The sequence below is a fragment of the Populus alba genome, chromosome 1 (genome assembly GCF_005239225.2).
Source record: "Populus alba chromosome 1, ASM523922v2, whole genome shotgun sequence".
Lineage (NCBI taxonomy): Eukaryota > Viridiplantae > Streptophyta > Magnoliopsida > Malpighiales > Salicaceae > Populus > Populus alba.
The window spans coordinates 19,822,766-19,848,121 of NC_133284.1; the positions used below are offsets into that span (position 1 = coordinate 19,822,766).

General features: G+C 31.8%; 2 protein-coding genes across 4 annotated transcripts; one reads left to right on the forward strand and one right to left on the reverse strand.

Annotated features, from left to right (window-relative positions):
• Positions 1-4,598: 4,598 nt before the first annotated feature.
• LOC118042603 (auxin-responsive protein IAA26) lies at positions 4,599-7,911 on the forward strand. Of its 3 annotated transcripts, none has more exons than XM_073406642.1 (6): positions 4,600-5,295; positions 5,392-6,007; positions 6,634-6,887; positions 7,253-7,400; positions 7,558-7,622; positions 7,723-7,911. In XM_073406642.1, the coding sequence occupies exons 2-6, from the start codon at positions 5,499-5,501 to the stop codon at positions 7,758-7,760; spliced, it is 1,014 nt and encodes a 337-aa protein (XP_073262743.1). In that variant the 5' UTR covers positions 4,600-5,295; positions 5,392-5,498; the 3' UTR covers positions 7,761-7,911. The 3 variants fall into 3 exon arrangements, with proteins under 3 accessions (XP_034906206.1, XP_073262743.1, XP_034906205.1); XM_035050314.2 differs by having other exon boundaries at positions 4,600-5,284; XM_035050315.2 differs by lacking the exon at positions 7,723-7,911 and having other exon boundaries at positions 4,599-5,284; positions 7,558-7,630.
• An 11,237-nt stretch (positions 7,912-19,148) lies between these two features.
• On the reverse strand, positions 19,149-24,286 carry LOC118042602 (hexokinase-1). The gene is made up of 9 exons (XM_035050313.2): positions 23,381-24,286; positions 22,351-22,501; positions 22,077-22,259; positions 21,798-21,872; positions 21,493-21,648; positions 21,317-21,415; positions 21,079-21,209; positions 20,445-20,526; positions 19,149-19,801 (listed from the first exon to the last, which is right to left on the reverse strand). The coding sequence occupies exons 1-9, from the start codon at positions 23,653-23,655 to the stop codon at positions 19,469-19,471; spliced, it is 1,485 nt and encodes a 494-aa protein (XP_034906204.1). The 5' UTR covers positions 23,656-24,286; the 3' UTR covers positions 19,149-19,468.
• Positions 24,287-25,356: the final 1,070 nt, after the last annotated feature.

Below are 25,356 nucleotides of genomic sequence, written 5' to 3' on the forward strand. Positions count from 1 at the left end.
ATAAGAGCTTTATGTTTTGGTGAAAGCATTGGAGACCTGACAACATCACTTATAGTCTAAGGAATTCATAATCCATTCTAATCATAAATCATTGAAAGAATTGAAAGGGCCAAAAAAAGTTGAGATAACAACATGCTAAGAAGGTTGAGTTTATAAAAACATTTCTAATATGATAAAATATAAACTCAATAAAAAAAATATAGTGTTTGATGCACTATCACGAAAGTGTGCACTTTTTTCAATTTTGAATGCTAAATTATTAAGGCTTGAGTATGTGAAAGATTTGTATAATAATGGTGATGATTTTGATTGGGTTTGTAAAGCATGTGAGAATTTGATATTTGACAAATTTTATAGGTTTAATGGCTATTTATTTAAATAAAAAAAGATTGTGTGTATCTAATTGTTCTATGTGTGAATTTCTTGCTCATGAAACTTGTCATAACCTAGTTTTAGGTTTATATAAAAATGTTTCGAATCAAAATCGAGTAGATATTTAAATTCCAGCTGGTCAAAACGCTAGGTAGATGGACTATTTGGGGTCTTGCTGGAGAAATTTTAGAAAATAAATTGAAATTGATCAAGACTACATAATTTGAAAGTTTAAGAACTAATATGGACAAGGTTATAAATTTTGGCAATCAAATTTTAATAGATGAATGCTTAATTAAGAAGGAAGTTGAAGATCATGGATTGATTTTGATTAAGGTCAAATTTGTTAATTTGTGAAAATTATGGACTGTAATATATGTTTTTTCTGATATTCAGCTGAAATAAATTATAAGCGTATATTATCCTTTTCAATTCAAATTTTAATCAAATTTAAATTTGAAAAAAAAAAAAAGTTTGTTTGCAACTTTGAATTCTAGATGCTTTGGACTCTCATATTATAAAGAAATCCTAGAAAGAGAGAGATACAGAAAAATAGACCTAAACAAAAGAGATCAGAAACTCTCAATTCATGTTGTTCCCTTCTTCTTCTTGTAAACCAACATCACCCTTTTCATCCTTCTCCTTTTCCTTTCACCCAATTTGTCATAGCCTCCACTGCAAATTACACACATCACAACCTCCATCTTTCCAACACCATCACTTAGTCATTAAACACCGGTGTAACCCTAGCTAAGACCTTTATCCTAAAACACCGGACAACCATTTAACCATTCAAGAATTAAGTCAAATCAACCTTATTTATAACTTGTTGTCCTAACCTTAAAGTGATAACATTTTTCATCAAAATCCCAATAAGACAAGATTTAGTGCGTATAAAGCTTTCTCCACTTATCTTCAAGGTTGTAACTCTCTAGATTTTGACTTCCTTAAAGAGAGAAAATCTAGAGCCTTTTTAGAAATAACAACAACAATTTACCATCGTTAATACAGGTATGGTTCTATCTACCCCCAATCATTTTATGCCTTTTTTGTTGATACATGATTTTTATTTAAACTAACATTTGTACACATATTGTGATTGAGAACAATTAATGCTAAAAGCAAGTTTTGGACTTCAAGAAGTTTAGATTGCAGTTTATGATTTTTTGTGACCCATTTTCCATTGAATGTTAATAACTTTATATGATAATGGATGCTATGTTTTGCAAGTATTTGTCAAGTAAAAGGCATGAATGGGTATGAATTATTTCCAAAAGATAGCTTGAGTATAACATAAAAGTTTGTTTGGGGATGAAAGGTTTTTTTTATATATAGTTCTTATGTGTTGGAAGGAAGTTAGGAACAAACTCATGAGTTATAAGGTGAGAGAAGATACAAACTATTTTTTTTATTTTATTATTGTAGATCTTCATCATTTTTTTTAAACATTGCTTTAATAAAAATAAAAAAGACTTGAATTTGATTTTCACCTTAAGGACATGTTACAACAGTTAGTATAATTCCATACATGAGGTAAGGTACCAACATTTTCATTTATTAAACATATAAAGTTTAATTTATGAAAATATGAAGAGAAAGTGAAATTCAGATCAAACCATAAGATAATTTTTGTAATTATTCCAATGAGAAACCAACGGGAGCTTGTAATGAAGAATTTACAATCCCCAAAAATCGACCTCAAGGACAAGGATTCTCTTGAAGGAAGTGGGTTTGATGAGAACCAAGCTTTCAAAGCTAAATTAGAGTTATATTTGAGTTAAGAAGTGAATAAAATTAGCATTTTTAACTTAAAAAGTTATGAGTTGTGATTTGATGTAATAGATATAAATTAGAATCGTCTTTAGTAGTTATTGAATTTTTATTAAGATAAGATGCAAGACTATAAATAGATATATTGAAGAAACTTTTTTAAATTAATTATTCCATCTTTGAGTGTCCATCATAATCTTTTACACAAAAGAAGCAAAAAAGAATGCCTCCTTTGTGCTGCTAGCAATCAGACTTAAATTGATTCTGCTATTATGATTCACATCATAATAAAAATTAAATAATTCAATAGCTTAAATTGATTGCTCATACATCATTTGTTTGGGGGAGGGGAGGATAAAAGAGAGAAAAAGAGAACATGTTTTTATTCCACCATAATGCAAATCCACCCTGGCCATCTCTTTCTTTCTCTACTTTACATTTTACATACAGATAATTATAAAAATAAACCTTTAGTTTGACTTAAATGCATTATTAAGGATGCAAAGTTGTAAATTGTTATTAAATATATAAAGTTTAATTTATAAAAGTACGAAGAGAGAGTAAGATTTAATTAAACTATAAGATGATTTTTGTACTATCTGTTTTACCAAACATTTGACAAAAGAAAGAAAGAAAAAGAGAGGAGTGCACTTCAATATATGTAGGTTGACAAAGTTAATTATTTAGTCCTTAGAAAGAGAAGTTGTAAGGTACGGAAATTTATGAGAAAAGAAGACATGTCTGGAACAAAAACTATATATAGTCAAACCTACAGCAGGGATTTTTTTTAATTATTTTTTATATCATAGGGATTTATTAATTGGTTTAAATTGTATACAAGGAATATGAATGATTTTTTTTTTGGTTTGATTTTTATTAAAAAAATAATTAAATTAATTTTTTAAAAAATAAAAATTAGTTCAAATTGGCCAATTTTTATTCGGTTTGTTTGGTTTTTAGAAAAAAAATCGTTTTAAAAGGATTTGGCTTGATTTTTTCAAGTTTGACTATGTTTTTTTTTTTTTTTTAGTTTGACTCAATTTTTTTCAGATTTTTTTTAATTTGGGTTCAGTTCGATTCGGTTTTTTTGATTCAGGCTTATAAAACTAAAACCAAACCGGTTTAATCAGTTTTTTTTCATGGTTTGATTTTTTCAGTTATTTTTTTTAGATTTTCTTGGTTTACTTAGTTTTTTTGTTTTTTTTTCATTCCCTAACAGGGACTAAGTTACAATTAGTGTAAAAAAAACCCAACCAAACACTATTCCCGCACATCATTTTACTCTGGAGCCTCAAAGGAAGGCTGACTCATTAACCTTGTAGTCATGTCTTAATTAAGTCAGAAGTTTCTCATTTCCTCCCTCTCTCACCCGCATTAACACTTGATTAGTTAAACTTACCTGTTTAATTAAGTGACTTAATAGCAAGTCTTAACATTGGATCTGGTCTTGTTTTGGAGTTTATTGCTACGGATTAACCCAAGTCCTTGTGGCCCCCCATTTCCCGGAGCATGTGTAATAATCAACTCAATGGCTTTAATTCTAAAAAGGGTGTTTAACATTAAAATAACATGGATTTCTTTGGTGGAAAGCTTACATAACTATAAAGTAACGAAGATAAAAGCAACGACTTCCGTGAAATAAAGTACTGAAAATATGAATTCTTAGTACTATAAATTCTTTCAAACACTTTTTGATGGATCATGGATGGGCAGGAGTTGTACTAATTACTCTTTTCTTAACAAAATTAGCTACTAATTAATTAGTTAATGAGCACAAGCCGGGCAATGTCATGATTATGATAAGTTAGGTATATTTTATTTTGATAAATCAAAGATAGTTGATTTTGATGAATCAATGATATTTTATTTTGATAAATAATACATATTTTGTTAATACCTAAACCATTTTTCTTACATAAAAAGTGCCTAGAGACTATATATATATATATATAAAAGAGATCAGAGTAAATTCAATTTTTTTTTTATTATTAATAACATATTTATTTTTGAAGTTTTTTTATATATAAATTATGGTTGTTTTTGCAGTTTAATTATGTTTTTTTAAAAAAATTGAATTTTTTTATTTAAAATTAATTTTTTTTAGTGTTTTTAAATGGTTTTGATGTGATAATATTAAAAATAAAATTTAAACAATAAAAAAAAATATTATTTTAATATATTTTAAATATTATATTTTTGAAAAATTTTGAATTTTTATTTATTTTAAATTATGTTTTAATATATTTTAAAATTTTTTTAATGTGATAATATTAAAAATAAATTTTAAATAATAATAAAATATTATTTTAATTGATTTTGAAGTTAAATTAAAAAAGAAAATTGGATAAATATAAAACACTGTACACTACTTCTCTCTCTAAGCTTTGAACTCTAATAAAGAGAGGCGTTTGGGAAGTGTGCATTAATGAGGGTACCACACTATTGTGTGTTGTGTTTGCGTTGAGAGAGAGAGAGAGAGAGAGAGAGAGAAAGAGAAAGAGAGAGAGAGAGAGAGAAAGAGAGAGAGAGTATCTTTTCTTTAAGAGCAACAGCACGCTTTGCTTCCTCAGCTAAACAACCTAGCGTATTTTTAGAGCCACTCCCCCACCCCCTCCCCCTCTGCTTGGGTTGCGTGCGTTTTGCTCCAAAATTCCTCGTTTCTTGTTTTTGGGTTCTTGAGCTATCTCTTCTAGATAATATAGATAAAGGGAATCTCTCCCTCCCTTTTTACCCTTTCCTGGTTAACCTCCTGTTTCATTTGTTTCTCCTCCTTTCCACTTCAAACCACCTCTCTTGTATAGTCAATCCCCTCTTTGTACACAAAAAGCAAGTGGAACTCACCATTATCTCTCTTCTTCTTATCATTGCCTTTGGCCTTTGAGTTGTTGAAAAACCTTTTCTTTTTTGTGTTATTCATTCTCTCTGTGGGGTTTCTCTTATTCAGAGAGAGAGGAGATATATTCGTGTATTCTGTTTGATGGGTTCATGAGAGGCTGTAAAAGTCGGTTCTTGTAGAGATCTTAAGGTCCCGCAACACTTCAAATCTCGCTTCTTGTTTTTGGAAGGGCTTTCTTTTAGTGATTTGAGGATGTGGGTGTTCAAGGTTTTGAGTGCTGGTTAAGAATTCCGCTAGCTTACGAAGGTATGTAACCAGTACGTTGTCCCCTTTTCTTATCTTTTGTTTAATAGAGTATTTGTTTTCTTTGCTCATATTCACACGGTTTTGAATAATGTTTTTCTGTTTTGCAGCTTGCTAAGCCTTGCTGTTTCACGTTCCTGTGAAGTTTTCTAGTTTTCTTGCTTGTTTCTTGTGTCAAAAGTCAAAGAACAAGGTGGTTTTTATCTGGTGAAAATTAATGGCAGGTTGTTCGAAGAATGTTGAGGCATGTCCTCGGTTGCTGGATTTGATTCCCAATGAAAGAGAATGGCTTGGTAAGAGAGAAGATGAAAGATCTTCCTCAGAGGAGAAAAAGCTTGAACTAAGGCTTGGTCCTCCTGGTGAAGACTGGTCTCTCAAAAACACCAGTAATAGAGAAAGACATGAATCTCAACTTAACTCTTTTGGTTACTTCACCAATGGAAATCAACAAGCTCCCAAGTTTCCATCTTCCGCTGAGAATTCACATGTCTGGTTCAATCAACAACAACAGGGACAGGTGGTTCCTCCTCCATTTCTCAAGTTTCCATCATCATCAACACCACCAACAGCAACTGCATCCCAACAGAGCCTGCCTGTTATGGCTAAGGAATCCTCACAGCCCTGCTGCACTAAAGCGGTGGTAGAGTTGCAGCAGTGTGCCGAAAAGAAGGCATTTTCACCTCCGGCTCCTGCCAATACAGCTGTGCCCAACAGCTCTCAGAAAAGGTACTCCAGCTTTTTAACCTTCTCTGTTTCAGTTTGTTTTTTTTTGTAGCTTTTTTGACAGAGGATAATCATTCACATGTTTACTTGGCTAGATGTGTGGTCCTTGTCATTGTTTCTTTCAATTTCTGCCAGTATGGTCTTACTTTCACTTCTTAAATTTGATTGATGAGCTAGTGCATGTGATAATTTCTTTTTCATAGTTTAAAATTTTTCCACCAGTTCACTGCTGATACATGTTGCCTGTTAGCTTAGTTTGTCTGTCGGAATCCTTAACTCTTATCCTACCAATTTGGTCTAAGTTCTGCTTTTCTTGTTTTTTTCCCCCTTTACATGGGTGCCTTTTAATGAAGTTTTGATCTCATCTCGTTCTCTATTATTTATTGTTTTGCACTTTCTTGAATGAAAACTCTTTCTTCCTTTTCCTTTTAAAGTTCACAGTAAGTGGGGCTCCTTAAGAATCTTCAATCTGCTCTATATTTTTAGGTTCTTTGTCTTTTCTTATATTCAAGTACTTTGATTGTAACTCTTCTAAAATATACTATCAAATAATTATGATTTTTTAAAAAACAAATGAGTTGCATACTCACTTCTTGTCTACCTCACTCTTTAATGCTCCTTCAAAACAGAACTGCTCCTGGTCCAGTTGTTGGTTGGCCTCCAATTCGTTCTTTCAGGAAGAATCTTGCAAGCAGCAGCGGCAGCTATTCAAAACCAACCGTTGAGTCTCCGAACAAACCAGTTGAAACTTGCAAGAAAGGGTTATTTGTCAAGATCAATATGGAAGGTGTCCCAATAGGAAGGAAAGTTGACCTGAAAGCCTATGATACCTACGAAAAACTCTCCACTGCTGTTGATGAACTCTTTAGAGGCCTTCTTGCAGGTTATTGTTCATGCAACCTCTGTGTAAAGTAACAGTTTTACCCATGTGGTCAGCAATTCCCGCATTTTAATAGAGCAATACCGTCTTTTTATTTATTATTTAGCAATCAGGCGTCAGATTTGATAGTTGTGTTAAATTATAAGCACTCCACCAGGTTTATTTCGTTCATAAATTAACATGCACTGTCCATTTACAATCCGCACAGGCCATGGCATATCCATTGGTCCCATTTATGCTGGTTTAATTGTGTCTTGAGTTGCAGTATTCATGGATCATTGGCTGCTTGTTTATTTTAAATATGCGTGTTTCTTGCTAGATAGACAAGGGGTATCTTATTCTGTATGTCTTCTGTGTCCTTTTTATAGCTCAAAGAGATTCCTCTTCCAATGGAATCACGGACAAGCAAGAGGAAGCCAAGGCAATAACGGGTGTATTGGACGGAAGTGGAGAATATACCCTTGTTTATGAGGATAATGAAGGAGACATGATGCTTGCTGGGGATGTCCCATGGCAGTAAGCACAATCTTTATCACTGTGGATCTCATTCATATTATATTCTCTATTATTCATACTATATGTTTATTTTATGCTTGATCTGTGCTGGGTTCCATACTATACATATGACTATGTCCACCTAAACTAACTTCGTCTTTTTTAACGTGGTTTGTAGCATGTTTGTGTCCACAGTGAAGAGGCTGCGTGTATTGAAGAGCTCTGAAGTTTCTGCGTTGAGCCGTGAGTAATTTATTATGTTGCCGGTAAACTTAGCCGGGCAGTTTCCTTACCTGCGTGGTGCTGATAACCCTGTTTTGCTTATGTGATACTGTGTTTTCAGTTGGAAGCATCAAGCAAGAGAAGGTGGCCGTGAATTAAGAGGAACAGACAAATTAAGATGAATTTTTCTGTGAAGATTCTCCACTGAAGAGTTGATTTTGCGTCCTTGTTTTGTTTTTATCAATCTTGTATTGAGCTTGTGCGACTCCAAGTATATATAATTATTATATTTAGCTCCTTTTTCCTTGTATCTCTTCTCCTGTCCAACATAACGCTACTATTACCTTGATGCCCCTTTCTTTTCGCGACGCTGTGTAACAACCGTGTCTGGAGCCCAATGAACAGTTTTTGTTCGGTAGTGGTATGCTTTTAAGTAGTGATAGCTACTAGTTAGGTCCACGTGGTGGGTTTTTTTTTTTTTTTTTTTTATATATATATATATATATATAATATAAATATTCAGATAATTAGTTTGAATCAAGGTTATCAAAAAAGACACGGAAGATACAATATAAACTTGGAACATACAATATAAACTTGACTCGTAAGCTCGTAAAATCGTAAAATTGAAAGTAAAATGTTTTAACTAAAAATTATAAAAATCACAAGTAAAATATTTTAACTAAAATTGTAAAATCGCAAAATAAACATCCAAACATCTTAAAATATATAATACAAATACAATATAAGTAAAATAAACAATATAAATATCCAAACATCTTAAAATATATAATTCAAATAAAAGTAAAATAAACAATACAAATATCTAACTATAAGCTCAGTTTCATTGGTGCTTACAAATACTTATAAGAGTCAAGACCCCTTTCATAATTAGTAGCTTCAATGGACCGACTTGATATCTAGAAACTAAAACAATAGAGAGCTTTGAGATACCAAGTCGATGTTGACACTACTAATAAGATCCACAGGCACAGCCCAATTAAACTCTAAGCAAATAAATATTAAGTTCAGGACCTCCAGACCCATCAGGATTCATCATGTAAAATGCCTCCGAGTCTTTTGACCCCACAACTCTCTCAAACTTCAACAGAAGCACTACAAAGAAAAGGCTACAAAAAAGAAAAGGCATTCCAATCCAAGACTGCAACAGAAGCACTACAAAAGGCAGGAGCCACACACACACACTCTTTTCTTTCATTCACATTCGAAAATTTTCATGCTTATCAACAGATGCATGCATTTCATCAACACATCCTGGACTCTCAAATTTCAACGAGAATATAATATTTCAAGGCTTTACTAGCTAAGTAAAACAATGAACTTGACTGGATAAAAACACAAACAGAAAAAAAGCTACTGATGGAAAAAGAAAACCAGATCCATGGAAATGCCTTGGCAGTGAACTTACGAGGAGTTTCCACGTTCATACAAGAATGCAGCAGGCTTTTCTTGGTTGGAATGCTTCGTTGTCTATACAAAATTGCAGAATCTGCAACACCAAAGCAAGTAAGATCAAACACAGATTCAGAATCCTAGATAATCCTAGATAAGGCAGCACAACTCCCCCTCCAAAAAAATACCCAACACTCTAGCAGCAAACAAAGTAATAGTAGAAATGTAGAATGCCCAGAAGCCTAGATAATCCTAGATAATGCAGCATATAATTCCTAGATAATTTTTGTCTCTAATCAGCACCATTACACAGAAAAAACAAAGCTTGGGATTGAGAATCAATTCTTACCTTCGTCCTTGGCGAGACGCTCCGGATCGGGGGAGTGATTTTTTAATTTGCTGGGGAAAAGGGAAAGGGGAAAGGGGAGAAAGGGAGTCCGAGAGAGTGTGAGAGTTGTAGTCTACAAGGTTACTCTGTGTTTTTGTCAAACTCACGGTGAAACAGTGGTGAAAGTGAAAATTTTGGTTAACTCGTTAACACGGTTCGTTTTTTATGTTTTTTCCGAGTCAAACCATTTTTATGCGAGTTTGACCGAGTCAACCTGATTTTGCTGGTTTTCGAGTTTTAACTCCAATTCTAAACGTTTTTGGTGTTTTAACTCGTAAAATCGGACGATTTTACGAGTTAAAACGCATTTTTAACAACCATGGTTTGAATGAGTTTAATAAATTTGGTTAATTTAATAATATTATAATAAAATAAAATATCAATAATAAATAAATAAATAAACGATTCAATACAAAAGATAAATGTTTGTTAATATTATAAAAATATATTTTCATAATATTTTTAAAATAACTCAATGATTTTATTTGTTAAAAAAATAAAAAAAATAAAGATTAAATGAAGACAAAAAAAATCAATTATTGTTAATTTTTTTAGATCGTGACCTGGGAAGCACTTTACATGAGAAATCATGGGGGTTAAAAAAAAAAACAACACAAAAGTCCTAAAAAATAGAATAAAAATGTGTTAAAATTACAATAAAAAATAAATCAAAAGGCAACAATAAATTTTAAATTCGAGGTTTGAGAGTAAAATTTAAAAAAAAATATAACAAAAGGATAAAAATCAAAAGAACAAAGACAAATAAAAAAAAACAAAAAAACGATAGACTATAAACTTGGATTGAAGGGTGAAACTAAAAATAGTAAAACTTTCATAAAAGATTCAAGGAAAAAAAATGTGTCATGTATATATAAAAAAAATGACGCATTGTTTGCATCAACAAATAACACGTTGTCTGCGCAACCCAAAATCTAGAACAAAAATCAAAAGAACAAAACAAAGATATATATATATATAAACTTAGATTGAAGAATGAAACTAAAAACAATGAAACTTTCATAAAAGATTCAAGAAAAAAAAAATCATAAGAATAAGCATCAAATCTTAAACATCAAAACATAATAAAAAAAAAAGAATAAACAGAATTATTCAACGTGTTTGTTTATATTAAAATAAACTCATAAATGTAAATTGAAAAACTTATACATATATTTAAGTAAACAAATCAATAACCATTGTATAAGCAATGAAAAAAAAAATCCATCAATAATAAACAAAAATTAAATTGAGAAAATCCGGTGAAAGATAAAGATCAAGATACCTAACATCACAATACGAGTAATTTATCAAATTATATTTAATGAATTATTCTATAAAAATAAATTTGTAATAAAAAAACACATAAAATTTATAATAGAAATTGATACACACAAAATTTATTGAATAATAATTTTTTTTAAAAAAAAACAATGCAAGGTTGCACATTTGAAAAATCTTATAAAAAAATAATATTAAAAAAGAAAATTTAATCTATATAAAATTAGTAAAAAATCACAGATGAATCATACCTACTTCTTTAAAAATTAAACACATTCAATATCATTTAAAAATAATTACAATCTAATTAAATTATAAACCCAAAATTTATTTGAAAAAATAAACAGAAATAATGCATTATTTTTTAAAAACTAGAAATTAATAAAAAAAGGAATGAAAAAGGAATCAATCTAGGTGCTGCAAGGCCAAGCCCAAATACGTCGTCCACCCCAAGTATATATAAAAAAAGATGCGTCATTTGCACAACCTAGAATCCAGCTATTGTGGTATTTAGAAAAACAAGGGTCATTTGTTTTTTTTTTTTTTACCAAAACACCAATTTTCAACCTATTTTTTTTTACTCAAAACACTTAGAAAAGATCCTATAGACCTTGTTAAGTCAATCCATGGCCGCTAAAAACCCAATAAACCGCCTCAAAAATAAAAATCCACTAGAAAATAAAAACTCTTTCTGAGCTCAAATATATTTCTTTAAGTAAAAAAACACCTAAACATAATTGACCTTATCATATGGAATCTTTTGACACAAAAATCAATAATTTTGGTGGTTGAAATCTTACCGAATTACTACTTTCTCTTTATAAGAAGGAATTCAATGATTCTCTCTCTCTCCTTTTAATAAAAAAATACAAAAAAATAAAGTTAGGTACCAAAACTTATTTTTAAAAAAACTTCAAGGAAGTGGCACCTAAAATCTAAAAACAAAATGAAATATTAAAATGAATATTTTAATAAAAGTTTCAACCCCCTCTCTATGTTAATCAAAACATTCACTTCATTTCTTTATCTTTTAATTCAACCTTACCTCCTAAAAAACATATGCAATTAGTAGCTAATTTATGCTAAAAAAAAGAGAGCCCAATAATGTAAAATAAAAATTTAAAAACCAAAATAAAAATTATATATACCGGTCGAATATACTGTGAGAGAAAGCACAGTAATGCCTGTTGGCGCATAGTATAATTCTGGTAGTTGCTCAGCGTTGTGCACGTGTGATAATCACAGCCCGCACAGGCTTGCTAGCTGTGTGCCAGAGCCTAGCAGTGTAGAATGGCGTCAAGAGACACCCAAGAACAAGCTTTTACAGTGGAGATCATTAACAAGGTTCGCTGGGACTCCTAATCAACTTGCATCTGTGCGATGCCCATCAGACAGGCGAAGCTCCACCCTCTTGCTCGTAATCAAGGAGATTTTATTGGTATTTTGCCAAAATAACAGCCATTTACGGTGGCCATGATTCATCATTACCGGGAAGATCGACATGAATTACGAGCAGATGTCATGTCTGTCTGTCTGTCGAGCTCTCCCACAATCTGAAAGAATGATGGGCTGTAAAGCTCGCGCCCTTTATTCTCATACTTGATTCCATGGCAACAGCTGCTCCTTCAAGGGATCCTCTCGGCTTCGGGGGAGGAGAAAGTGGAAGCTTTAACACCCCTTTTGTATGACCCCTGACAATGACATTTTGTCCCAGGCCTCCACGTTCTAAATTCCATTCCTCTGCGTGCCCTAAAACTGCTTCTCTTCGGAAAAGAGATTCCACCGTTGATCTTGGATTGTATGGTTATAATTTGCTGTGGGTCACTTGTTGTTGTTTCATAGTCAATGTTCCCAGGAGCTTTAAAAAACTTTATGTTTGGGGACTCTTGAAGGGTCGTTTTCGTTGAGAGCTGCCAAACTTCTAGGGCGAAAACGTAGAGCGGTCCTTCTTCCGAAGGGACTGACCCTACTGTTTATGTATATATATTATTTATTCAGATCTCCTTTCTTTCACACGTCCATGGCTGCCGCTCTATCTTTGGTCAGCATTGGGCCTGTTTGGTTATTGGGCCTCCCAAAAGCAGATATTGAATTTCAAAACCGTCGATAGCTATATGGCATGACCTTGATTGATTATGATTGACAATGTATCTCAATCTCCTTCCATGCAAAATAACAGAAATTAGTTATTTGTACACTTTTCGAAATATTTTTTTTATTTAGTTTTTTTTACAATTAAATTAGATATTATGATTTAAATCTCAAAGAAAAAAAAATACAATTTCTTAGATGGATTAATCTTTTTTATTCATATATTTTTTTTTGGTTTGAATGAAATATATGTTTTTATTATCAACATATTTATTAAATAAAAGGTGACCAACAATTAATGTTTGGAAGAATTTCAATCATTTGAAATAAATAGAAAAAAAATACATCTCTTCTATCTAACTCCATTTCTTTATTTATGTATTTTTTTTATTTTAATGAAAACATGTTTTATTATTTTAATCCAAAGCATTGATTTTTTTTTAAAATAAAAACTTATCGTGATTTTAAATTTTTTTTTTTAAATATTAAAATAATATGCGATGAAGGAGAGAAAACTAATTAATGTTATAAAACCATGTAAACAACATATTAAAAAAAAAAACTAAAATAAATAATATTTTATACAGGAGCATATTCTTAAGATATTTGTTCCTATTAAGTATATCATAATTAAAAAAAATTAGTTAATATTATTATAAAACATATAACATTACTTAAACGCACGACCTCGTGCCAAATCTATGCTTGTTGGATAACTGTTTCTACTTTAATATTATTTGTTTATATATATATATATATATATTTGATAATTAGTGTTCATGCATGCATACAAACAATAAATGATTTACTCCTTTTGTTTCAAGACTCTTCCTATTGGCTGTCATGAACTATAGGAGAAAGAAAAGTTTGATCATCTCTCAAACTCGTACCCAATCTATGTTCATACTTTTTTTGTCATTGGTCGTGATTCATTATAGATTATAATAGTAAATTGATATTATTGCCATTCACTATATCAACCTAGAAGGCCAAGCTCAATTTTTGCCATTCAAATTGACATTTTCATTAGGGGTATAAAGGTTTTCTTATATTTTTTAGAATACTAAAATACCTTTATTGTCTTTAAAGATAAAAATAAGGTAATTAGTTTCTAATGACTTTTATGAGATTTCATTTTTTTTTGTTTGGTTCAATTACTAACTTAACCTTGAAGTCAAAATAAAATTAGGCTTGTTTGGAGGGCATTTATAGAATTTTATGTTGGTTTTTGTGTTATAAGAAGATTAGTAGACCCGTAAATTGGTATTTTGCATTAATTAAAATTTATTAAATTTGTAAATTTATCAGGTGTGTGGATGTAACGTAGATATACGTGGGAGGGTTCTACCATGCTTGAGTGGTGCATTCGGCGTCCTATGACTCTGAGAAGTTAGAATATGCCATATCAATAGATTCCTTGATGCATCCCCTTCTTCCCATAATGGCGGCAGATGTTATTGTTTTATGGATAGAATATCGCTGAAGACATTTTTTTTTTCTCTTTCTTATCTCCTCCCTCGAAGTTGGTGCATGGAAATTAAAATTTCAAGGTGGTCCCTTTAGTTAGAGATATTTTAATGCCAATCCTCATTCTTTTATTTTGTTATTTTTATCCTTAGATCTTTTGTAAGTTTTTGTTTTGTTTTTCAATTTTACCATTTAGTCTAGATTTTTTATTTTTTTTATTTTTTTAGATTTGTTCATGGTTCTTTTTTGCCTTCATACCTCTTTATAGCCATACAACAAAAATAATAATAGCTTAGTCAACATTATTTAGTTGCAAACATAGTCACATAAAGCTAGACGAGGCATAAAGATGTTAAAAATGATGTAGAACATGGACATAAGATGAACTAGTTAAATAAGGCTAGGAAGATGAATGTGTAGAACCAATATAAGGTGTTGTTTCCAATAAAGAAATGGGTTGCATAAGGTCTAAGAGTGGAGTGGGTTAAATTATAGAGAAAGAATCCAAAGAAAAAGGGTCAGCTAAGCAATGAGAAAATACTAGTTTAGTATGAGGGTAGTGTATTAAATGGATATAAAAGAAAAAACATTTTTTTATATAAAAAAATACATCTCCACTAGTAAAACTTTGATGAGTGGTACGGTTAAGAAGTTTGTAAGCTTTATGAACAACCTAACTAAGAAAAACACAATGTTTGGTAACATGATAAATTTATATGGAACATGCACAATAATAACATATGCAAGACACATGAAGACTCGAAGATGAGAATAAAAAAGGGCTTTGTCATAAAGTCTTAAAAGGAGTTTGCCATGAGAGAAGTGGTGCAGGTAGGTGTAGGTGATTAATAAGATTGATAGTAGAACAAATATATTCAATCCAAAAATATAAATGAAAATGAGCTTGAAAATAAAGGGATTGAGCATATTTTAAGGATATAATGGTGTTTGTGCTCTACAATTTGATTTTGTTAAGGGGTAGATATGTAAGAATGTTGAAAGGCTATACCACTTTGTTGAAAAAAGGTTTCACTAAAGTAAACTTCATGTCATTATCAATTCAAATGGTATGTATATATAATCATTAAATCGTGTTTTGGTAAAAGAAAAAAAATTAGCAAGTAATCGTTGTGTTTTATTTTTTAGTTGCATGGATAAACAACCCATGTTAGTCTAGAATAATCATCAATAATAGAAAAGAATAGGTAGCACTATAAAGAGAGGAATGAAATAAGGATCTTAAATGTCAATGAATTAATTCAAAAGGTTTGAATAGAAAATATAGAACTAGTAGAGAAAAAAAAGTCTACTTTGTTTTGTAAATAAATAAGCATTACAAGTATTATGTGGCTTGAAAGGAAAACATAAATTTTTTTTTTTTCTATAAAACTCAATCTAAAAAAAGGTAAATTTCCAAATTGATGTTGCCAGAGTTCAATGAAGAAGATAACTTAAAAATATAATGGACAATTAGTAATAAATATAAAGGATTCAAGTTTGGATTTGTCTGATGCTAATATAACCAAGGAATCTAGTATACCATTTTTGTTTACCCAAACCAGTTGCTGACTTTTTCATAAAGTTTTGCAAAACACACCAACAAGGAAGAAAGGTTATGTAACATTCACGGCCTCTCATAATACAAGATGACACACCAAGAACATTTTAAAATGAAAAGGTGAGTTTAAAGGTAAAGTTGCGATTGATATAATAAAGGTTTGCTCTTTGCTCCGTATCATAACCAGGAGAAATAAGTTTTTCTTGTTGATATGTAAATTTAGAGAGTAGGTGATATGAGTTGTATCATTACTAATGATTAATCGGGAGGGCATAATGTGTTTATGATAAACCTTAGCTTGGGGAGTGGTAGATTATTCTCATTATCCCTCATGATATATAATATTTATTGAAACTGTAGATCAAAGAGCTTATTTATAACTTACTGCATTTTCTATATTATTGGAACCTCCTCAACATTGTTGGTCAAAGAATGACTTCTCCCTTGATTAAATATATTAGATTTATGTTTTAGGTGTCCTATTAGATACCTATTTAGTTTCTAGCATGTCTCTCGAACATGATGATCATGATCACAATAAAAACAATACAATGATTTGTGATTAGATGAGATGAAACAAGAAGAGTAATATTATTGAATAGCCAATGCTAGCTGCTTATTTCTTCAAAGATTAATCGGTGCAATTTATGTTATCTCACATGCAGCCAGGCCCCTAACTTTGTTGCTTATCTTCTATATATATATATATATATAATATAAAGAATAGGTCTTTTGTAACATCAAGCAATGGATTTATTAACATAATCTGCCCTCAAATTACCCTACATGACTTCTTGAGTTCCATGATAAATTACATCAATTTGCGACTCTTATGATATTCTCCAAGAGAACAAATATTGACATTATATGAGTTTAGTTCATCCTATAATTTTTGATCTTGAGTATAATTATTTTATGAATTAAGAATTTTAAAATTGATCTTCTTTAATTGTTTTTATTTTTAAATAAAACCCCTCCATTAATTTTACTTGGGTTTCAACTAAAACTAATTGAATTGAATTGAATATATAAGGGTTCACACGATCTCAATATAAAACCACTAATTATTTTTTATAAAATAAATTTATGTCCATGTTTATATATATATATATATATATATATGAACTTTTCTTTTTAATTAATTTAGGCTTTCATTTTTTTTTAAAATTAAATATTTCTCTAATAATTTTGTCTTACAAAACTTAGGTTTCATTTCTTTGTTAAGTTAAATCGTGGAACAATTAGGTCTTACAAAAACTAATGAAATGACTTGATTTGATTTGGAAAAAAAAAAAAAAAACAAGAAACATTGTGCTTCTACATTCGAACAATACTTCAAATTAAGGGAACTTTTAACTTTTATTTGAAGTTTAAGCAAGAGTCCATCCCCCCAACTATATATTACTAGTGGGGGGTGCCAAGAAAAGTATATCAAAATCTAATCACTCCTTTTTAGACCAAACAAAAGAAAGGGATATATATATATATATATATATCAGAAAACAATTTATACTTTAGTTCGCATGAAAATTAATTTTCGTTCGAGTTATATACTCTCCACAAGGCATCCATAACGCGTGGATTTATGACACTATACACGATATTAACTATATTATACATGAATATGACATGCTAGCTCTTCGTCATGAGTTCACTGGTTGGCTAATGGCTATATTCTATTGAAGTTGATGTCCCCAAAGACTTCCCTCGGACAAAATATGTACAAGGAGATAGGGGCTTGGCATACTGATTATTATCTTTTGACCAAGAGGAAGCTTTCCACTAGAATTATGTGAGGGTGAGTGGAGGTGCCTAGTATGTATGTATGTATGTATGTATGTATATGAGTAGTTCTTATAAATCTCTCAAATCCATATATAATTCACGTCACGTCTATTTATATAAAATCCTCTTAAATAATCTTTCAAATCTATGACCTCCTTCTTCAAAGAAAAGTGTTGCTACCAATTAAGGTTATTCAATGATAGAGTGCAAAAGGAGGATGCAGGAAGATAAATTTTCTATTTTAATCTTGTTTTATTTCCTAGTTTGCTTGGTGTTTTGATACTTGGAGTCGACTCACTTCTATTAAAGATAATGTGTGGAATCGTGGAAGTGATTTCTTCAAATATGTTAATCACACTAAAAATATAAATAAAAGACATGGTGGTGAATTACACTCTTTTATTTTTCTACAGTTTAATTTTTAAAAACTTAATTCAATCTTAGTTAACACAAAAATTCAAATTGATCTCTTAAGTTTTTTATGTTTACATTTCAGTCTCCTACAATGCAATATTTAAAATCTAGCCTCTTAGTTTTTATAAAAATTCACTTCGGTCGCTAAGGCTTTTGCTTTTTACATTTTCGGTCCTTATAGTTTTAGGTATTTATGTTTTGATTCTAAAACTTTATTTTTATCATATTTCAATCCATGAATATTGACATATGAGAGAGACTCATCAAAAAAGAGAAAGAGGGGAGATATTTTGATTTGCTATAAAAAAAATTAATCTTGATATCAATAAATATATATTAGAAAAATGAGTTAAATTAAGATGGCTTTACCCCTTGTCTTGCTGTAAATACATTCTTTTTCTAGAATTTTAATTGTTCAAACTCTTTTAAATATTTATTTTAATTGTTGCATAATTAAATAGAAATTTGCTTTGAAATGGTGTTATCTTTAACTAGTAGGCTCTCTGTAGCATATATTATCAAATATTTATATGTGCATATATTGTTTTCTTCATACTAGGAATATCAACTTTTCTATTTAGTAATTAACATTCAAAACTCTTTTTACGATTTAACATTTCATATATCTTAAAATTTACTGTAGCATATATCATCTTTTAATTCCTCATTTAAAAATTTTTGACATAAAAGAACATCAACGGCCTTTTTTTTCTCTTATATTAAAAATTAACTTTGAATTCTTTCTAAAAACAAGGAGCAAATAAAGGGCTTTGCTACCCTCTACAAGGGTTGAAGTTTATACCGATCACAGTAGTTTCTACCTATAAAAGAGATCATGAAATAGGCTATCAAAATGGACTCTAATGCATTTATGATCCCGAGTTTCCAAACACATTGCGGTGAAGAGCAGGCACAATAATGCTTCTAATCATGTATGTTTGATCCAAATTAGAACCTTCCAATTTGACCTTTTTCAGCTCAGGCGTTGCTTCATGATTTTAGCCTCTTTAAACATTTTTGCATATAACTTGCTTGGCTGACACCCAGAAAACCAATGTCTCTTTGGAGGTTTTACCATGAGCAAGAACACCTCAGAAAGAATTAGATTTTCACAAGACAGCAGCCTGCACCTGTGAAATCGTGGGCAACAACATGGACAAAAGCACTGCTTGAATTCACCAGTTTATTATTCTCACCAAAAGAATTGGTAAACATCAGCAAGAAAGAACAGGTGGAAGTACAAGTCGAATCAGAAAATACTGGCCACCTCCATGTCTTGCTTTTTTTACATATTCAATCCACCTGTACCACATTTTGTAAGGTGTATGTAAAATATTGACGATAACATTCTTCTAAATAAAAAAAATGAATAACTGAGCTTGAAATGAATGGAAAGTTTGGTATCAGAGATTTCTGCTGAAACCAAAAGGAAAAAAGCCGAAAATGATCCGTCAATTCTCAGCAATTCTCAACTTAAAGATACAGTGAATGTGAGGCAGCAAGCAGGGCAGCTCCAATGCCTGAGCCATCATTGGCGTGCTCAATCGAGATGGTTTTCGACACTTCTTCTCCAAGCAATTCATTGAGGGTGTTCTCCAAGCATTTGCTGTATTCACTGTAGTGCTCAAACAATCCACCATCCATGGCTATCACCGTTTTCTGTTCATCCATATCTTTGACGGTGTCTCTTCCTATTTTCTTCAGGATACCCAAGATCCCAGCAGCTGCAAGACGGGACCCACGTGTTGCAACAATGTTGCAAAGCTCAACCACGACCTTTCTTGTTTGAAGGGAGGCATTGGATATCTGAAATAAAGGTAAAATAACATAGTAAAATACATACCAATAGTTAGATATATTTGGTAAATGATTGATGCAAATCGCATCATCCTAGAGCTTCTGGTAGGGAAAAAAATGGTTCTATTGGATCTTTTTACACTGTAATAGGTGCCACTTCAACTCAATTTCTATATCATAAATTTGGTGCTTGTAGTTAATAAAACTTCTACTGGAGTCCATATGAAATTCTTTTTATTTGAGTTCTTGTGCTCTTCGTAAATGAACAATCAAGTAAACTTTTTCCAAAAACACTCTGGTTAAACATTTCCATGTCCGGTGTATATTCAGAACAAATGTATTTGATTGGATCAATTTTTACATGTACAGGGACTCAATTTTTCTTTTTGGACAAATACATGCATTGAATTTGTGGTTAGTTAGATAATTATTTAGTCAAAAACTAAATCTTCCATGCGGAGCCTAAAACTAGCTAAACAGGGGACTTTCTTACAGGATATCAAGGGCACTTTTTAATGTACAATACAAAGCATGTTTCCTGACAAGGAGTATAACTGCAAAAACTTTCATAAGTGATAATGTAACATAATGGGAATTTTTTGGTGCACTGCAAAATATAAAAGCTATATGGATTTGAAAATAATGGATATACCTCTAGGATATCCTTCAATTTTTTCTCAACCAATATAAGATCGGATGATGTATCATGATGCATTGCTGACAAATCAGGCGTCCTGCATATTAAAACTACAAATGTGAATATTTGCCAAGTCGCTTTCTCCTCACATATGCATGCAGAATCTAATAAATATTCCTATGCCCAGGTACACTGACAACCATAACAAATGTTTTTCATTGTATAGGATAAGTATCCCAATTAATATTACAATATGTGGTATTCATTTGCTCTCAAATATGCATGTAGACTACAACAAACATGCTTACCATGCTTGGGTACATTCTCAACCATAACAAAGACACCTAGCATGATTTGACAAGCATATTGATGGTTATTACATAATCAAATATTCAGCTAAACATGCAGCATTTTTTATGGGATAGTTTATAATAATAGCTCAAATTTTAAGATTGTGGCAATCATAACAATTTAGTTGGAGTGTTCACTTCCAACTTCCTGGTAATCCTCAAATTTGCTCCGCATAAACTCTTCCTGTACTAAAATGTCTTGGCAAGGTTAAATTTTTTGGAACCATAATAAGATGGTTTGTCTCTTTAGGTTGTAGCTTACTGACACATAACTCACTGGTAGAGCCAATTGGATTTACCTCAGTATGAAGGGAATCTTGAGTTTTGGAGGAACAATGTCACCAAAAAAAGCAGCTTCTTCAGCCATCTTTAGTAGAACTCTGCGTACTATTTCACCCAAGTACATACCAGAGATTAACTTCTCAAAAATCTGTGAAGAAAAAAAAACATTGAATAGATAATATGAACAGCACAGTTTTTGCTAGGCATGCAACAAAAAAAATTATTGGACTTACATAACTTAAAATTGAAAATTACCTGCTCACCGGGATTTAAACTTTCATTATCCATTGCATGATCATACTCAGTTAGTGGAAGATGAGATGACCTAAAGTTACCCCACTCCATGTTTATAACCTACATTGCAATATTTCAGCACTTCAGTAATTTACTATTAGCATTAAAATAAACCAAGAATAGCAATCTTTGCTGACCATCTCGCCGGATTTTGGTAGATCACCATGCCATTTTGGTATTGCTTGTGCATGTTCCACATACGCAGCATTAGATCCAGTACCTAAAATCACAGCAGCAACAACATCCTTGTAGGAATATTTACCTCCCGCTAGTGTTCCAACCGTATCATTGACCTAGTATCAACACTGCTCATTAGGTGTAGAATGAAGAGGGGGGAAATGGAAAACCTACTCAATACCTGATGCAAAATCATTAAACAGCAGATAAAAAATACAAAAAAGAAGATCCTATTACTTGTCATGGGAGTCCAGATTTAAATTACCAGAGCTGACACACGCATGTCGAGGCCTTGTCTTTTCATGGCTCTAGTCAATTCTGCCACCACATCTTGGCCAACCTATTATTACCCAGAAATCAAGATGAATCCTGTTTTGAGTCACAAACTCAAATTACTAAACTAATTACAGAGATATCCCAGAGATGTATGTACATCCACTGGCTTAGTTTTGGTATGTGCTTCTAACAGTATATCAGTTCAAAAACCAGTACAGCATTGAAATATCAAAAAACATAAATCTGAGATCAAGCAATCGATACTAACTGCGTCATCTATAGAGAAGCCTTTCGTCCACCTAACAAGGGTCCCAGAAGCAATGGACGTTTGCATGACAGGGAATGAGAACGTGAAACCTAACTCTCTCTGTTTACCAGGAGGAAGGTCAAACTCTTGACCTTCTTGAGCAATAAATTTTGCAAGTTCTGCTGCAATATAGTCAAAAAGTGCCTGGAATGGCAATCATATTTGTTAGTGAAAGACCTTATTATGGATTAACTGACTATAATAGCATTAGCAATGGTTTGAAAAGCAGACTTACATCTGAAGTCCCAATCATCAAATTTGGTGGAATTGACACCTCAGTGAATTCTTGATTAACAAGTCCACCGTCCTTCCCCCCCAACTGCACCCTCATTACACGGAAGTTTGTCCCACCAAGATCCAACGCATAAAACAATCCTTTCTCATCACTGTGATAAAAATAACAATAAATTTAAAATCTTGTCTCATATATCTGAAAAAATCTTCAGGGAACGAATAAAACTCTCTCTGATACATGTTCCCACTTGTTGATGGATTAAAAAGGTTTTACAATGTTTATCCACATGGCAATGTACAACTTAGGTTCTGTCATTTATCACACCATCGAAGACAATACTTGCAAGTTGCTATCACAAAACTATGATCCATACAAAGAAGGTAATTCCAGATTTCATGCACTCAGCACAAGTCAAGATTCATTTGATTAAGATTGAACATTAATCAAAAGACGTGAATTAATTGAAAATGATCCAGAACAAAATTAATCACCTCAACAGAAATCAATTGTGGTGCTTAAATATCGTTCCGGAAGGCATAAAATTAAACATCTGAATAATCTACTTAGAAAAAACAAAGTGAAAATGAAAAAACAAGAAACATCCACAAGACACTCAAGTTCCATTGCATCAAAGGTCTATACATTTATACAACACAACAGCAAAGATTGAACAACACGTATTAGAGCCATGTGCGAGTGTGCAATAATAAACTCTAGACAACAATATCAAGCACTCACCTTGATTAATTCAAAGTGGATCAAATGGTGTATGTACACATACATTCAAGTGAAACCGGATCATGTATGCAAGCGTGTGTGTGTGTAGAGGAGAGAGAGAGAGAGAGAGAGAATGTGATTGTCTGATGCCTCTTTACATATAAAAATGAATCAAATAGACATAAGTGAGCAGATCAGCTTCATCACACATGCATAAACGAACACAATTCGAGTCCAATTGGATCTCATATACACATTTCACACATTAGCATACATCCATACATACTTGAAAGAAAAAATAAAGAAGATATACCCAGAAGGCAAATTATCGACATAGCTGATAAGCATCTTAAGCTTGCTGCCACCTTCAGAGGCAAGGCCAGCGTGCATCTCAACAACCATGGCATCAGCCACCTGCTTCAATTTCCAGATCGGAGTTCCACATTTCTCCTGCATTTCCTTCACTATCTCCATTGCCTTGGCCCATCTCCTGTCCCTCTTCATTTTCCTTTTCACAACTGATGCCGCCGCCACAGCCCCGGCCACCGCAGCCACACATACAGCAGCTACCACCACCTTCTTCTCCATCGCAAACAGCAACACCACGAAAAAGAAATGAGACCCAGACAAAAAACACGAAAGGAAGATTGGCTTCGAACAAGAAGAGGGGTCTTGCTTTTTCTTTTTTAATTAGATTTTGATTTCAAGAAGGGTGTTAAATGGGTGTGTCTTTCTTGAATATGATATGGGATCCAGAAAACATGCAGATCGAGTTTGCTCGCTCTTTTTTTCTCTCTCTCTCTCTCTCTCTCTAATTACAGATACGTTTGCGTCCATGCGTTTAATTTGTATCGTTATTTTCGCTTTTCTTTTAATTTCTTTTATAGAAATAAAATATTCTAAGCTAGTTTCCTTACAATGTTTTTTCCTGTAATTTTACCAAAACCAAGTACCATTTTGACTCCTCATTAATTGCTGACGCTCGAATGTGTTTTTTCTTTCTCATCCAGAAAATAAAAATAGCATGTTATGAGATACTTAATTTATTCTAAGCCACTAATTTCATGGCCTCCTCCCGTTTTCTTTGCTCTCAACTCTTGAAGATCCTATTTCTCATTGTTTGTCCTATTTCTCCTCTATTTGAATCCTATTTCTCCTTCTTAACGACGACGGCCCAATGTGATGGTGTTTTGGATTAAATTGCGGGTGTTACGAGGATGCGGTGGCGTTGTTGGATTGCTACAATGGTGGTCTGAAGACGATTTTCATGGTTTGATTTTCATCCCATCTTCTAAAGAAGATAATATCTAGTTTGCAATATTTTATTGTTAGAGGCTTGGCATTTTTTATACCACCTAAAACAAAAATCAAGATAAGTGGCAGTGGACACTGGCTCTGAATTTTATTTTATTTTACCTCATTTCCTTGATTTGAATATCCAGCTGCTATATTTTGTGCTGAAGGTCTAAATTAAATGTTTAATTAAGTGTTTAATCGGTTAAAAAAATCTAAGATATATAAATAAAATGTTATTTAGTGTTTGAATAGTAGTTAATTATTATATTCAAGTGCTTTGATTTCTTTTTTTTAATTGAAGGAACTCCAAGTTTATAGTAAAAACTTAAGTAACTGCAAAAATAGTCCCAAATAAGAAGATTTCAAGACCCTTTAATGATAAAGTTATTATATTTATGGAAAATATATAAAATGACTTGAGACAATAAATGATTTTAAAAAGCCTTAAATTCAACGGAAAAAAAATATTTGTTCTTCAATTTTAAGTTGGTTGGTGCTTTAAAATCTATGTATATTTATCTTAAGAGATGACAAGTTATGAATCTTTACTTGGATGGTTCAAGGGATATACATTGTTGCTTTTAGACAAGGGAAAGATTGGAAATTCATTTGCTTTCAGCGTCATTAATGGAAGGCAAATATCTCTTATATATCATTAATGAGATCATAAGTATAATAGGTCTCTTAAGAGACTTTATACACACCTATAAGTATAAAGAAATTATTACTTTAATATGAACTATTATTCTAGATGAAGATGTATGACGGTTTATCATGTGTTTACTACTTTTATTGTAAAGAATCGTCTAAGATCAGACACATAGCAATAGAACTTTGGTCCTGACATGTTCGTTGGACCCACATTACCATACTACCTGTCAAGCTCAAGTTCTTTAGGCCTAGCATTTTTGTTAGATTCACGTTACCTTAGGCTTGGCACTACTAAGCTCAAATACTTTGGGTTTGACATGTTTGTCAGACCCATTTTATTTA